General features: G+C 45.5%; 1 protein-coding gene across 1 annotated transcript; it reads right to left on the bottom strand.

Annotated features, from left to right (window-relative positions):
• Positions 1-12,989: 12,989 nt before the first annotated feature.
• LOC121601126 lies at positions 12,990-13,940 on the bottom strand. The gene has a single exon (XM_041929929.1). The coding sequence runs from the start codon at positions 13,938-13,940 to the stop codon at positions 12,990-12,992; it is 951 nt and encodes a 316-aa protein (XP_041785863.1).
• Positions 13,941-15,207: the final 1,267 nt, after the last annotated feature.

Genomic DNA, 15,207 nt, shown 5'->3' with positions numbered 1-15,207 from the left:
CTGAGTTTCATTTCCTCGTGAAGCAGGGTATCTGTCGACCGTCAAAAAGCAACTGGGCAAGCCCGTTGCACATGGTAAAAAAAATCAGATGGCACTTGGAGACCGTGTGGAGACTACCGAAGTCTTAACGCCGTTACAATTCCCGATCGCTATCCCGTCCCGAACATACAGGACGTGAGTAACATACTCAGCGGTGCTCACATTTTTACGTGTATCGATCTCCAGAGAGCGTACCACCAAATACCTGTAGCGAGAGATGACATACCGAAGACGGCCATAACGACCCCGTTCGGCCTGTATGAGTTTATGTTCATGACCTTTGGTTTAAGAAACGCAGGGCAAACGCTTCAACGCCACCTTCATGCGATTTTTGGAGACTTAGACTTTGTTTTCCCATACATTGACGACATATGTATCGCATCGAAAAATGCCGAAATACACAAAGCTCACCTGAGAACTGTTTTCCAACGCTTAAGCGACAATGGCTTAGCGATCAACGCAGAAAAATGCCAAATTGGACAATCTTGTGAGAATTTCCTAGGGCATTGCATAACTGCCGAAGGCATAAGTCCAAAAAAAGAAAAAGTTCAAACCATAATCGATTTCCCTAAGCCGACGATAGCTAAACAGCTTAAACGATTTCTCGGCGCGATTAACTTTTATCGCCGTTTCATGGCACACGCCGCTCACAAACAAAACGTTTTGCAAAAATTGATAAAGGGAAACAAGAAGAACGATACAACAAAGCTAGTCTGGAATGATGAAGCAAACGCAGCCTTTACGAAATGCAAAGAAGATCTGGCAAATGCCGCAATCCTTGCGCATCCTACACCGCACGCTAAGCTCGCTCTAAATGTAGACGCATCGAATCATGCTATCGGCGGCGTACTACAACAGATTGGCAAAGAGGGTCCAGAGCCTCTAGCATTTTTCTCCAAATGTCTTTCTCCTTGTCTACAGAAAGCCAGTACGTACGACAGAGAATTGTATGCCATATACGAATCCATACGCTACTTCAAAGATTTGCTAGAGGCACGAGAATTTTGTGTGTACACTGACCACAAACCACTAGTAACCGCGTTTCAACAACGCCCGGAAAGAGCCAATCCTACACAACAGCGCCGACTCTGTTTCATCAGCGAGTTTACCACAGACATTCGTCACGTTTCTGGTGAACAAAACAAAATCGCAGATATGCTTAGTCGGGTTGACGCGATTAACACTGATACGATCGATTACGAACACATGGCGAAGCTTCAACGCACTAACACTGATACGATCGATTACGAACACATGGCGAAGCTTCAACGCACTGACACTGAAACGATACAATACATGAAACAAGCACCTGCAAACTCAACATTAGCACTGAAAGAGCTAGTAATGCCTGGAACAAAAACAACACTTTTTTGCGACACTTCCACTGCAAACATAAGGCCATTCGTACCCATGCACTTCAGGAACCAAATTATAGAGAAACTGCATAACACATCACACCCGGGAATACGAGCCACCACTCATTTGGTTTCCGAAAGATTCGTTTGGCCTTCTATTCGGAAAGATTGCAAGCACTTCGTAACACACTGCCTAGCATGCCAAAAAACAAAAATAATTCGCCACAATCACACGCCGATAAACCACATAATCGTACCAGACCACCGATTTTATCACGTGCACATCGATTTAATTGGGCCACTTCCACCATCAGAAGGGAATCTTTACTGTCTAACAATGATAGACAAATTCACTCGGTGGCCAGAGGCGATTCCACTAGCGAATATGACCGCAGAAACCGTGGCAAAAGCTTTCGTTACGCATTGGGTAGCGAGATTCGGCGTGCCTTCTAAAGTCACAACCGATCAAGGCAGGCAATTCGAGTCGGATTTATTCAAACGAATTTTTGAAACGCTAGGAATAGATCACTTGCGTACAACACCATATCATCCGCAAGCTAATGGGCAAATAGAAAGAGTGCACCGACAGCTGAAATCCGCAATAATGTGCCACAACCGTAAACGATGGACCGACGCACTGCCTATCATTCTACTAGGCTTACGGTCATCTCTTAAAAAAGATATCGGCTCAACCGTGGCAGAGCTAAAGTACGGAACAACGTTGCGTTTACCTGGCGAGTTCTTTGACACAATCAAAACTGTAGCCAAAGTCACTCCTGAATACGTCGAAAGCCTGAAGCAAATCATGAGTCAGATTAAAGCAACCCAAACGCAGCACCACAACAAAGCCCAACCATATGTACAACCACAGCTCCAATCCTGCACGCATATGTGGCTCCGTGTAGATTCCGTGCGCCCATCACTAACACCTCCGTACGACGGACCGTTTAAAATCGTGCGTAAAAAACTAAAAACTTTCGTCATTAGTGTTAGAGGACGGAACGTCGAAGTGTCGATCGATCGCGTAAAAGCCGCACACATAGACACACCGGATAAACCAACCGCGCTAGAAGATCCTCTCTCAGAATGTACTGCGACAGTCCCCGCCGAAAAACCGTACACCACTCGATTCGGCCGAACTATAAATAAACCGCGATTTTTTTCCTAAAGGGGGGAGTGATGTAGGGAACTGCTCGATAGCAGGAAACAGAAAGTTAGGAAACTGCTCGACAGTACCACGAACAGCCCAACTCGTGGGCATAAACGGAGCGCATAAGGAATCGTCCTTATGCAGCTCGTTAAGACAACCGGAATAAAAATGCTCTCTCTTATACTCTGAACTCCAACCGAACAAGTCGTTTCCATCAATCCGAATTCCACACGTGCTCTCAGTCCGCTTTCGCATAACCTCCAAAGTGATTCCCAAAAGTCGATAGCATCCGATGTTACCTCATCCCCTTCACGGTTTACTATTTTTCACAGTTTTTCAACATCGTTTTTCAAAATAACTATTTTTCACAAATTTTCCACGTTGAAATAAAAGTCTATCGTCATACTTATTTTTTGGATGACGTCCGTAGTGGCTTCTTCTATATCAAAATCTGATGAGTACCGTTGCCACCACTCTTTTTTACTCGCGTCACTTATTTAGCTGATTCTTACCAATAGTTCGTTCAATTGGTTCTCCATTTCTGCGTGCGTCATTTTCATTTGTTTATTTGTTTATTTGTTTATTAGTTTATTTGTAAATCTTAAGTGATTGGCCATCATTGACCTTATCACTGATCTCATAAACTAAACTTATAATAACATAAAGCATCACGGTACAATGTAACATCAGCACAAAATAAATAACAAAGAGTATCACAGCAAGAAAAACAGGTTAACCTAGGAAATTCCAGTCGAAAGAGTCATAGTGCGCATTAAATCGGATAGCCATCGGATGCTATTCATACAATCAAGAAGAAGGCGACAGTTGTCCATGATCCTCGAGCTTTCGTAGTCAACTTGGAGCATAAGTGGATTTGTTTCATCGGGTATCCAATTAAGGTTTGACAAACTGAAGTCCCCGAATAACAAACACATTTCATTAGCTTTACATGCTACGTCGACAATAGTTGAACAGATTGTATGAATAACCGACGTGTTATTTGCCATGTCAAGAGGAACATACATTGCGCCGATAACATACGTTTTTTTAATGCTGTGCATCTTTAACCAAAGTTGCTCGACAGTATCTGATGTAGAACATAAGAGTACTCGCAAATACACTAAGTTTTTACACATCTTTTTATTCACATCTATTTCGTTTTTTGTTTTTTTGGTTTTTAATTATAATCACTATTCTTTCATTGACATGTTCTTAGCGTTACCATTGATCAATTTCACAACACTTGACCACAGTAAGTGTGCTCGCACTAGCTGGTGTTGCACTTCTTCTAGTGGCAGGTTATTCTCCATGGAGCCTACCAGGATTGAAATTGCGGTGTCGTGGAGCTCCTCTTTAACCTCCTCTTCGAGCTCAGATTTATCGATTCTATTACTATGTAAAGTACCCATTTAATACTTTTGACTAAATCTGCCTCGATAGAGTCACTGGGTTTTTTTTTTGCCCTTTTCCCATATACACATTGAGAGCACATTGCGTACTGTTTCACTGTTTTACGTTTCACTTTTCACTGTGTTCACTGTTTCACTGTTTTACGACATCACGTTTACGTGGACATCCTGTCACGGTCGCCATGTAATATGGTAGTTCAGGCACAGCCCTCCCGCTGCGCAAATTCGAGCAGTTTCCAGCGCAGGAAATGTACCAAAATCTGCGCTGGCCAGCGCAGATTTTGGCTGGTCTCCCGCGCTGGACTTCAGCGATTCCTGCGCTGGGTCGAGCAAGTTTAGCGCCATCTGTTGGCGAAATGAACGAACTATTTATGGCGGCGGAGCAAAAAAAACGGTCAAAAAATTTAAAAATATTGGCGCCCATTTTTTCGTCCGCTTCTTCTCCCTCCCTCACCCTGCCTTGCCTTACTTGCGCTTCAGCCCGTGCCTTCCGCCGCCAGCTGATTGGCTGTTGCGGTGTATTCGTTGATACTCATATGTGCATTGCGGTTGTGTATTGTTATTGGTGGGTGTTAGCATTTATTAATTAGTGTGTGACCTTGAGACGCTGTGGGAGAAGCTGGATTGGGATTCAAAGTGTTATCGGTGTATTGATGGTTTATTTTATTTCGTGCCGCTGCTGATGAGACCATTCGATGCCCGTGACAATCGAGGGTGAAGAAGCCTATTTAAAACAAGCGTAGGAGAACGTCTAACACTAATCTAATATTTTTTAATTTGAATATGTTTCATGCTTCAACGACCTTCTAAGCATCATGTAGCACAGTGTATAGTGGCAATAAAATATTTTTTTAAAAATATGCCTAAATCTGTCTCGAGTTTTCGGGCCACGACACACACACACACACACAGCGCGGGGAAAGTGACCGTTCACTCTATCATGTCGCGATCCCCCTCCCCGCCCGGCGCTAGGGTTGAGGATGCTACAAGAAAGCTGAACCAACCGTTCTGCCGATAGGTAGCCGTAATCGATCATGCGTGGAGGGGGCGGGGGGTGGTCTAGTGGGGGGGGGGGGGAGTGCGTGCTTGCGCGACTTCGGGGGTGCGTGCTCGCGAGCGCGCTTTCGTGGGTGCGTGCTGGCGTGCGCGCTTTCATGCTCGCGGGCGCGCGTACGTGCGTGTGTGCGTGCGTGCGTGCGTGCTGGCGTGCGCGCGCGTGTGTGTGTGTGTGTGTGTGTGTGTGTGTGTGTGCGTGCGTGTGGAAACCCCAAAACGGTTTGATTCTGATGCGTACATTTTCATCCACTGCGGCTACAAAGTTCGTGCATTTTTTATCTCGCTACCTGAGAGACAACACAATTCTGCTAGCGGATGCAAGTTGAAACAAAACTTGAATTGAATTCATACAAAAGAGGATTCTGGATTTGTTTATTACGGTGCGCGTATGGTGCTGCACCTGTCCGTCCAGAATCTGGCGGCTTGTTGGCTGGGCAAGCCGGTATCATGACGCCGAGCGACCGTCACTGCCTTGGAATGGGTTCGGCTCGGTAGGTTAATGTCCTTTGGTCGAGTGCATTCCGTGCATTTGTCGCGTCACATCGGTAGCCCGGCAGCATCAAAGACAAGCCAAACTCTTCCCCGGGCGTGGAATGTTATGCTAATTTCTTCTTATTATTATTATTATTGTTGGCGTAATAGCCAGCGCGATCATGCCGGCCATTTTAGGACTTGAGTACCACGTAGCCGGTTTGTCAGCCCTTGCTACGGCGGACGGTTCATACGTGGTTAGAACCCGCGACGGGCATGCTGTTACGATGTGCGGAATGGTGGCGGTGCCGCGGGACAGCTCCTATCTTGCGGGCAACTTGCATACTGTCACACTGTCTCCTACCCGATGCATACGCTGCAGGCATAGGGAAGGATGCACCTCCACAATAAAAAAACACCGTCATGAACCAGCGGCGGATCTAACGGTAGGCGGACTAAGCGGTCGCCGAAGATCTCTAGTCTGTAGTATGCCGTATGTCTACAAGTGGACAGAGGCCTCGTAAAAAATAAAACAACAACAACAACAACAAGTGGACAGAGTATTAGCGATAAAGGCCCCTGGAAAGATGGTCCTGTGGCTGGAGAAACATTTACCCCCCCTCCCCCATGCCGACAACAATTTTAGGGCCTGTGATGATCGTAGGGGTCCCACTCCCTCCCCCCCCCCGCGCCAACGATTTAAGTATACTGTTATATCTCCCAACAGCTGTACCCGCTCCAGTACCCCCTCCTCCCGGTCATCAGTTACCATTTACAGCGACCGTCTTTCCGCCCAGGGCACCCGATTCCCCTACTCCGTCACTGTCATGAACACCTTCCTTTCTTTGACCGATCGATCATAACATTCCGGAAGAGCATACATTCGGCGACAGTTTTGCATACACACGCACACTCACACCCATGCGCAGGCGGCTTGGCATATCTGTGTAATCTTCTTCTTCTTCTTTTTTGGCTCAACAACCGTTGCCGGTCAAGGCCTGCCTGTACCACACTACTTGTGGGTTTGGTTTTCAGTGACTTATTGATCCCCCCATCGCAGGATAGTCAGTCCTACGAAAGGCGGCACGGTCCATTTGGGGTTGAACCCATGACGGGCATGTCGATAAGTCGTACGAGTTGACGACTGTACTACGAGACCGGCTTATCTGTGTAATCTACACCATACGAAAGCAAAAGCTTAGTGTAATAAAATTATAAAATTAGCCGGTCTCGTAGTACAGTCGTCAACTCGTACGACTTAACAACATGCCCGTCATGGGTTCAAGCCCCAAATGGACCGTGCCGCCATACGTAGGACTGACTATCCTGCTATGGGGGGAAATCAATAAGTCAATGAAAGCCAAACCCACAAGTAGTGTGGTACAGGCAGGCCTTGACCGGCAACGGTTGTTGAGCCAAAAGAAAAAAAAAAAAAGAAAAAATAAAATTATGCTTTATGTTTAGCACGTTCAGTTCGATGGCAGGCCCCAGGGACTGCCAGTGAACTTTCCAGTATGCCGATTTTACAATCAGCTTGCGTTCTAGATGCCGGCGGAACGGAATGTTGATGAAAAACAGCGCCAGGCTGAACGTGCTAATGCGAATTAGGGTTCTGCCCGTTGCACAGCAAACCCTCCAGCGTGAGCTAGCGATTCCTTGGTCATTTTTACATTGCAGCGATTGAACTCATTGCGCTTTTTTGGTTTGATTTGTGAAAATGCAACTTCTTCGCTGCAATGTTTAGTATCGGCTTGTTAAGCGCCACAGCAACTCATGAGCATTGGCCACAAGCGAGAAAGAGATAGCGCTATGGAGGGAAAAAGCACGGACGACGGCTGACAGCGATTGGCCGTCTGATGCACCAACACATCCAAACCTTCGACAGCGCGTTCAGGCGAGGGGTATGAGGCGGAGTCAGGGACGGGTAGCTCGACTGGCTGCTTGACAAATTTGCCGTTGGAGGGAAAAAGAAGGCATGATAAAATTCTCCGAACGCCATCATTTCTTGCGTCGCTTTGCGCAGCGGGACAGCGAATGTCGCAAATAAAACCTCTCTTCCAATTTTGCTGCACAACGAATAACTGCTGGTAAATATTAAAGGTTTGAAAGTTACACCGAAACGCGGAAAATAAATTATCCGAAATAGTGAGATTAAACATTGGTGCCGTGACCAGGATTAACCCAAGCGCCACAGATTAAGCTTAAACGACTGGAAAATTGAATATCCATATAAAAAAATGAAAGCTGCACAGCTTCATTGGTTTGATCAATAGATGGCGTATTACAACTCATCATTATATTGCTATCCTGTTCTTGCAATGTGTTTCGACAAGTTTCATCTTTTCATGACCTATATAGCCTTATAACTTTCTGAGCAAAAATCTATGTGAATGGTCGATTGGTCAGATACGTGGGTATCAACACCAACGACCATAACTCAATTTCTTACTTTCTTCAGTACTGGTGGTTTCCATTGGAGTTTAGTAATTAAACAATTGTATCGCCGTTCTAGTTCTAGCGATGCATAACTTCAATGCGAAACCATACAATCGTACAGAGGAAATGAGAAAGCTCTCCTCCAAGCGATGAAGCTCAACTGGTTGGGGTATCCCACCAACAGAGAGCGCCACCAGCTTTTTTGCTATTTTTAGAATGAATGAGTCGTTTGCCGTCTGCTAAACGAAGTCTTTCTATATTCCGTTTAGGTAGAGAACTTGAGTCGTTTAGAAGCCGTTTAGTGGTCGTTTAGTGGATTTGTGGCACTTGGGTGTTGTCCTGCAAGCATCGATCGACTTTTTTTCCGACTGGTGCCTGAACAACGACCTACAAATTTCTGTTGATAAATGTTTGTCCATGTCATTTCACCGTTCTAATTGTCCAATAGTGTTTAACTACTGTATCTCCGGTACACAATTACAACGACACAGTGCGGTAAAAGACTTAGGAGTTACTCTTGACCGTAAACTTGACTTTCATGTGCACCATAACGAAATTATTGATAGAGCGAACAAAATGCTATGAATTCTCCGACCCACATTGTCTTGTCGCACTCTACAAATCACTAGTCAGATGCATCTTAAAATACTCCTCAGTAGTTTGGTGCCCATCGTCGTCGTTATGGTCGAATGAGATTGAGTCAGTGCAGAAAAAATTCACCCGTTTGGTCTTACGGTTCACACCCTGGCGTAACGTAGCAGCGAGACCTAGTTATCATGCCCGGTGTTTAATTTTTGGACTTGAATCTCTCGCTACTCGTCGCGAAACGGCGCAAATCTTGTTCATGAAAAAAAATCATCCTAGGAGAGATAGATTCACCGGACCTTTTAGCTAGAGTTAATTTCCACGTACCTGGTCGTATTTTAAGAAAATTTAGGCTACTAAGAATTGACCAAACTAGACGTGCATAAAGCGATAATGAACCTTTGACTGCGATGGCTATCCGATTTAATGCGCACTATGACTCTTTCGACTGGAATTTCCTAGGTTAACCTGTTTTTCTTGCTGTGATACTCTTTGTTATTTATTTTGTGCTGATGTTACATTGTACCGTGATGCTTTATGTTATTATAAGTTTAGTTTATGAGATCAGTGATAAGGTCAATGATGGCCAATCACTTAAGATTTACAAATAAACAAATAAACAAATAAACAAATGAAAATGACGCACGCAGAAATGGAGAACCAATTGAACGAACTATTGGTAAGAATCAGCTAAATAAGTGACGCGAGTAAAAAAGAGCGGTGGCAACGGTACTCATCAGATTTTGATATAGAAGAAGCCACTACGGACGTCATCCAAAAAATAAGTATGACGATAGACTTTTATTTCAACGTGGAAAATTTGTGAAAAATAGTTATTTTGAAAAACGATGTTGAAAAACTGTGAAAAATAGTAAACCGTGAAGGGGATGAGGTAACATCGGATGCTATCGACTTTTGGGAATCACTTTGGAGGTTATGCGAAAGCGGACTGAGAACACGTGTGGAATTCGGATTGATGGAAACGACTTGTTCGGTTGGAGTTCAGAGTATAAGAGAGAGCATTTTTATTCCGGTTGTCTTAACGAGCTGCATAAGGACGATTCCTTATGCGCTCCGTTTATGCCCACGAGTTGGGCTGTTCGTGGTACTGTCGAGCAGTTTCCTAACTTTCTGTTTCCTGCTATCGAGCAGTTCCCTACATCACTCCCCCCTTTAGGAAAAAAATCGCGGTTTATTTATAGTTCGGCCGAATCGAGTGGTGTACGGTTTTTCGGCGGGGACTGTCGCAGTACATTCTGAGAGAGGATCTTCTAGCGCGGTTGGTTTATCCGGTGTGTCTATGTGTGCGGCTTTTACGCGATCGATCGACACTTCGACGTTCCGTCCTCTAACACTAATGACGAAAGTTTTTAGTTTTTTACGCACGATTTTAAACGGTCCGTCGTACGGAGGTGTTAGTGATGGGCGCACGGAATCTACACGGAGCCACATATGCGTGCAGGATTGGAGCTGTGGTTGTACATATGGTTGGGCTTTGTTGTGGTGCTACGTTTGGGTTGCTTTAATCTGACTCATGATTTGCTTCAGGCTTTCGACGTATTCAGGAGTGACTTTGGTTACAGTTTTGATTGTGTCAAAGAACTCGCCAGGTAAACGCAACGTTGTTCCGTACTTTAGCTCTGCCACGGTTGAGCCGATATCTTTTTTAAGAGATGACCGTAAGCCTAGTAGAATGATAGGCAGTGCGTCGGTCCATCGTTTACGGTTGTGGCACATTATTGCGGATTTCAGCTGTCGGTGCACTCTTTCTATTTGCCCATTAGCTTGCGGATGATATGGTGTTGTACGCAAGTGATCTATTCCTAGCGTTTCAAAAATTCGTTTGAATAAATCCGACTCGAATTGCCTGCCTTGATCGGTTGTGACTTTAGAAGGCACGCCGAATCTCGCTACCCAATGCGTAACGAAAGCTTTTGCCACGGTTTCTGCGGTCATATTCGCTAGTGGAATCGCCTCTGGCCACCGAGTGAATTTGTCTATCATTGTTAGACAGTAAAGATTCCCTTCTGATGGTGGAAGTGGACCAATTAAATCGATGTGCACGTGATAAAATCGGTGGTCTGGTACGATTATGTGGTTTATCGGCGTGTGATTGTGGCGAATTATTTTTGTTTTTTGGCATGCTAGGCAGTGTGTTACGAAGTGCTTGCAATCTTTCCGAATAGAAGGCCAAACGAATCTTTCGGAAACCAAATGAGTGGTGGCTCGTATTCCCGGGTGTGATGTGTTATGCAGTTTCTCTATAATTTGGTTCCTGAAGTGCATGGGTACGAATGGCCTTATGTTTGCAGTGGAAGTGTCGCAAAAAAGTGTTGTTTTTGTTCCAGGCATTACTAGCTCTTTCAGTGCTAATGTTGAGTTTGCAGGTGCTTGTTTCATGTATTGTATCGTTTCAGTGTCAGTGCGTTGAAGCTTCGCCATGTGTTCGTAATCGATCGTATCAGTGTTAGTGCGTTGAAGCTTCGCCATGTGTTCGTAATCGATCGTATCAGTGTTAATCGCGTCAACCCGACTAAGCATATCTGCGATTTTGTTTTGTTCACCAGAAACGTGACGAATGTCTGTGGTAAACTCGCTGATGAAACAGAGTCGGCGCTGTTGTGTAGGATTGGCTCTTTCCGGGCGTTGTTGAAACGCGGTTACTAGTGGTTTGTGGTCAGTGTACACACAAAATTCTCGTGCCTCTAGCAAATCTTTGAAGTAGCGTATGGATTCGTATATGGCATACAATTCTCTGTCGTACGTACTGGCTTTCTGTAGACAAGGAGAAAGACATTTGGAGAAAAATGCTAGAGGCTCTGGACCCTCTTTGCCAATCTGTTGTAGTACGCCGCCGATAGCATGATTCGATGCGTCTACATTTAGAGCGAGCTTAGCGTGCGGTGAAGGATGCGCAAGGATTGCGGCATTTGCCAGATCTTCTTTGCATTTCGTAAAGGCTGCGTTTGCTTCATCATTCCAGACTAGCTTTGTTGTATCGTTCTTCTTGTTTCCCTTTATCAATTTTTGCAAAACGTTTTGTTTGTGAGCGGCGTGTGCCATGAAACGGCGATAAAAGTTAATCGCGCCGAGAAATCGTTTAAGCTGTTTAGCTATCGTCGGCTTAGGGAAATCGATTATGGTTTGAACTTTTTCTTTTTTTGGACTTATGCCTTCGGCAGTTATGCAATGCCCTAGGAAATTCTCACAAGATTGTCCAATTTGGCATTTTTCTGCGTTGATCGCTAAGCCATTGTCGCTTAAGCGTTGGAAAACAGTTCTCAGGTGAGCTTTGTGTATTTCGGCATTTTTCGATGCGATACATATGTCGTCAATGTATGGGAAAACAAAGTCTAAGTCTCCAAAAATCGCATGAAGGTGGCGTTGAAGCGTTTGCCCTGCGTTTCTTAAACCAAAGGTCATGAACATAAACTCATACAGGCCGAACGGGGTCGTTATGGCCGTCTTCGGTATGTCATCTCTCGCTACAGGTATTTGGTGGCACGCTCTCTGGAGATCGATACACGTAAAAATGTGAGCACCGCTGAGTATGTTACTCACGTCCTGTATGTTCGGGACGGGATAGCGATCGGGAATTGTAACGGCGTTAAGACTTCGGTAGTCTCCACACGGTCTCCAAGTGCCATCTGATTTTTTTTACCATGTGCAACGGGCTTGCCCAGTTGCTTTTTGACGGTCGACAGATACCCTGCTTCACGAGGAAATGAAACTCAGCCTTAGCCTCCTTCAATTTGTCAAAAGGCAACCTGCGCGGGCGACTGAATACTGGTGGGCCCGTTGTTAAAATCTGATGCTCGACCTTGTGGCAAGGTTTTTTCAACTGGTTTAGCTTGGTGATATCGCTGTACTCATGCAATATTGGGACAAATGGATTTTGGGTCGAGAAAGCTTTAATGGTAGGTGAATTAGCTGCATTTATGTTGAGAATCTCGCTTTTCGTTCTATTGTCTACTAATCTCTTTCTTTTCACGTCGACGAGCAAATCAAAATGGCCGAGAAAATCTGCACCGATGATTGGGCTGCCCACATCGGCGATTACAAACTCCCACGTGAACTTTCGTGCTAACCCAAGGTCAACAGTTAAACGTTTTGTGCCGAAAGTTGCTATCGTAGTGTTATTCGCGGCGAATAGTGTGCGTTTGCTTGCGTGTAACCGTTCACGCATAGTAGGGGGAATAACCGATATTTCGGCGCCTGTATCGATCAAGTATCGATTGTACGAACTATTGTCCACTAAGTGAATTCTTTGAATATGTAAGGGCGCTTCGGGGAGTGTATGATTCGGAGTGTTACCGTGAGTGTGCTTTGGAGTGTTACCGGGAGTGTGCTTTGGAGTGTTACCGGGGGAGTGGTTAGTATGACCTTTCTTCTTACTAATAAATGTGTTACAATTATTTGTGTTGAGCGGTTTTTTCGGTTTACATAGAGTCTCGAAAGAAAATGTTACGCGTTTGCGGGTGGCACTACTTACGGTTTGTTCCTGGCTTGAACCGGTATGCCTTCTTCGAAAAAAATGCACTGGATGGTGCTGTCGCCTTCCTTCTCCTTCTCGCATTTCTCCGCTTTCGCTCCGTGCCGGTAGTGATACCAGCAAATCCATCTGCGGGACGAGGACGGCTTCCGATGATCACGTGATGAGTGCGTAGGTCGTTGTCCTCTCCTGTCCCTTGACCTTGATGTGTAGCGGGAACGGGATGTGTGATGAGCTGCGCGTCGATCGACCGAAAGAACTTCGTCCAGTCTCCGGGAGAGTTGCTCGATCCGTTCTTCGAGTGCTGCGATATCCGATGATGTTCTCGGTGTGTGATGCGTGTGGGAGGCCTCTCTTCGTACAGGTGCAATCTCCGTGCGTGGCGCCTCCATGATTTTGTCAGCCACGATCGCCTGCTCGTCGAGTGTAGCGGTGGGCAAGGCGGAAACGATGGACCGCACTGTGTTGGGTAGTGCACGAAGCCAGATGTTAAGAAGGACGCTGTCGGAGCATCCTTCTCCGCCCAGTCTTCGCATCTCGGAGAGCAGCATGCTGGGCTTGTGGTCACCCAGCGAAACACCGGAAAGGAGGTTGGTAAGCCGCTGGTTTTCCGAGGGTTGAAAATACTCCAGTACGGCGTTTTTCATTGTGATGTAACGATCGTTATTCTCACTTTTGTTACACATTGCAATGGCAGTGTAAACGTATTTGGCTCGGTTGCCGAGCGCCACGATGACCGTATTGAATTTCTGCTTGTCCGATTTTACGTCGTTGACGTTGAAAGCCGCTTCCAGGCAGAGGAACCAGGTGTCCACATCATCCACATCGAAATCAGGAAAACTGATTTTTGAAACCACATGCCTTTCCTCGTGCTCCGCTTTGATGTGTGCCGGTGGCGCGTGGGGAGTCGTCTTCGGCGCGATGGGGGCACTTCCTTCGGGATTCATCTCGTACAGCGGTCGCGAGCACTTTTATTGTACAAACGTTCGCGGACTGGTTAAAAACGGGGTTTTGCGTATCACTTATCACGTCGGGGTCACCACTTTGGGAATCACTTTGGAGGTTATGCGAAAGCGGACTGAGAGCACGTGTGGAATTCGGATTGATGGAAACGACTTGTTCGGTTGGAGTTCAGAGTATAAGAGAGAGCATTTTTATTCCGGTTGTCTTAACGAGCTGCATAAGGACGATTCCTTATGCGCTCCGTTTATGCCCACGAGTTGGGCTGTTCGTGGTACTGTCGAGCAGTTTCCTAACTTTCTGTTTCCTGCTATCGAGCAGTTCCCTACAGACTTTATTATACTCACAATTGACGAAGCACTAGTTGCGCGCACACTCAGCGATATAAAACCATCTACATCATCTGGACCTGACAATATTCCCGCATACATTTTGAAGCACTGCCGTCAATCACTCGCACCCATTCTTGCCAAAATATTTAATGATTCCCTTATGCGTGGCACGTATCCTGCGTCCTGGAAACACGCGCGAAGGATAGGAGCATTTGCGATCAATTTTAAGCAATTTACAAACTTCTTCAAACATACCTTTATATTATGTTCCTTGATCAGTTTTAATACTTTTAATGGGTCCATATATAAGTATGGATTTATTCACAATTTCTTTAGCGATTGTAGAAGCTGATTTGTCTGGTACTGGAAAAGCCATAACGTATTTTGAAAGATCGCATTGCAGAGTAATAGCGTAGCGATTTCCTGATTCTGTTATAGGAAAGGCCGCGCTAACATCGAAGGCAGAAAAATCACTGTTGTGTATTGAATTCACTTTTATTGAAAAACGTAGAAATGGAGAATATGAAAAGAGTGCAAGTTCACGAGCCAACGACGCTGATTATCTAGAGCTCTTTTAGTTGATGCCAGGTCGGGGTGCATCCGAACGGCATCCAGGTTGCGTCACGTCAGGAGCGATGACAATCATCACCGCTCATACATAGGGTGTTCCATATACAACATTTCCTCCCTCTTGTATGAAGATCCTGGTTCATTCTAGGATGGCGAGTAGCGTAGAGGAGGGCGACGTTGTCTTTGGGACCTGCGGGCTACTGGTGGTAAGTCTTCGCTCGACGATGAGGTTAAATGTTGCGGGCTGTTCATAGGTGTTCCAAACACAACATCTGATGAAATGGACTCATCTGAAGACGTTGTTGTTTCGTTGGCTTCATTATTGATTGGTGGTTGCTGCGTCTCAGTGTTC

This window comes from Anopheles merus, unplaced genomic scaffold (genome assembly GCF_017562075.2).
Source record: "Anopheles merus strain MAF unplaced genomic scaffold, AmerM5.1 LNR4000030, whole genome shotgun sequence".
NCBI classification, from domain to species: domain Eukaryota; kingdom Metazoa; phylum Arthropoda; class Insecta; order Diptera; family Culicidae; genus Anopheles; species Anopheles merus.
This window is presented reverse-complemented; position numbering and strand designations above follow the sequence as displayed.

What these genes read in the sequence shown, in the direction of transcription:
- LOC121601126 (XM_041929929.1), bottom strand. Translation starts at nt 13,940, where the DNA reads ATGAATCCCGAAGGAAGTGCCCCCATCGCGCCGAAGACGACTCCCCAC.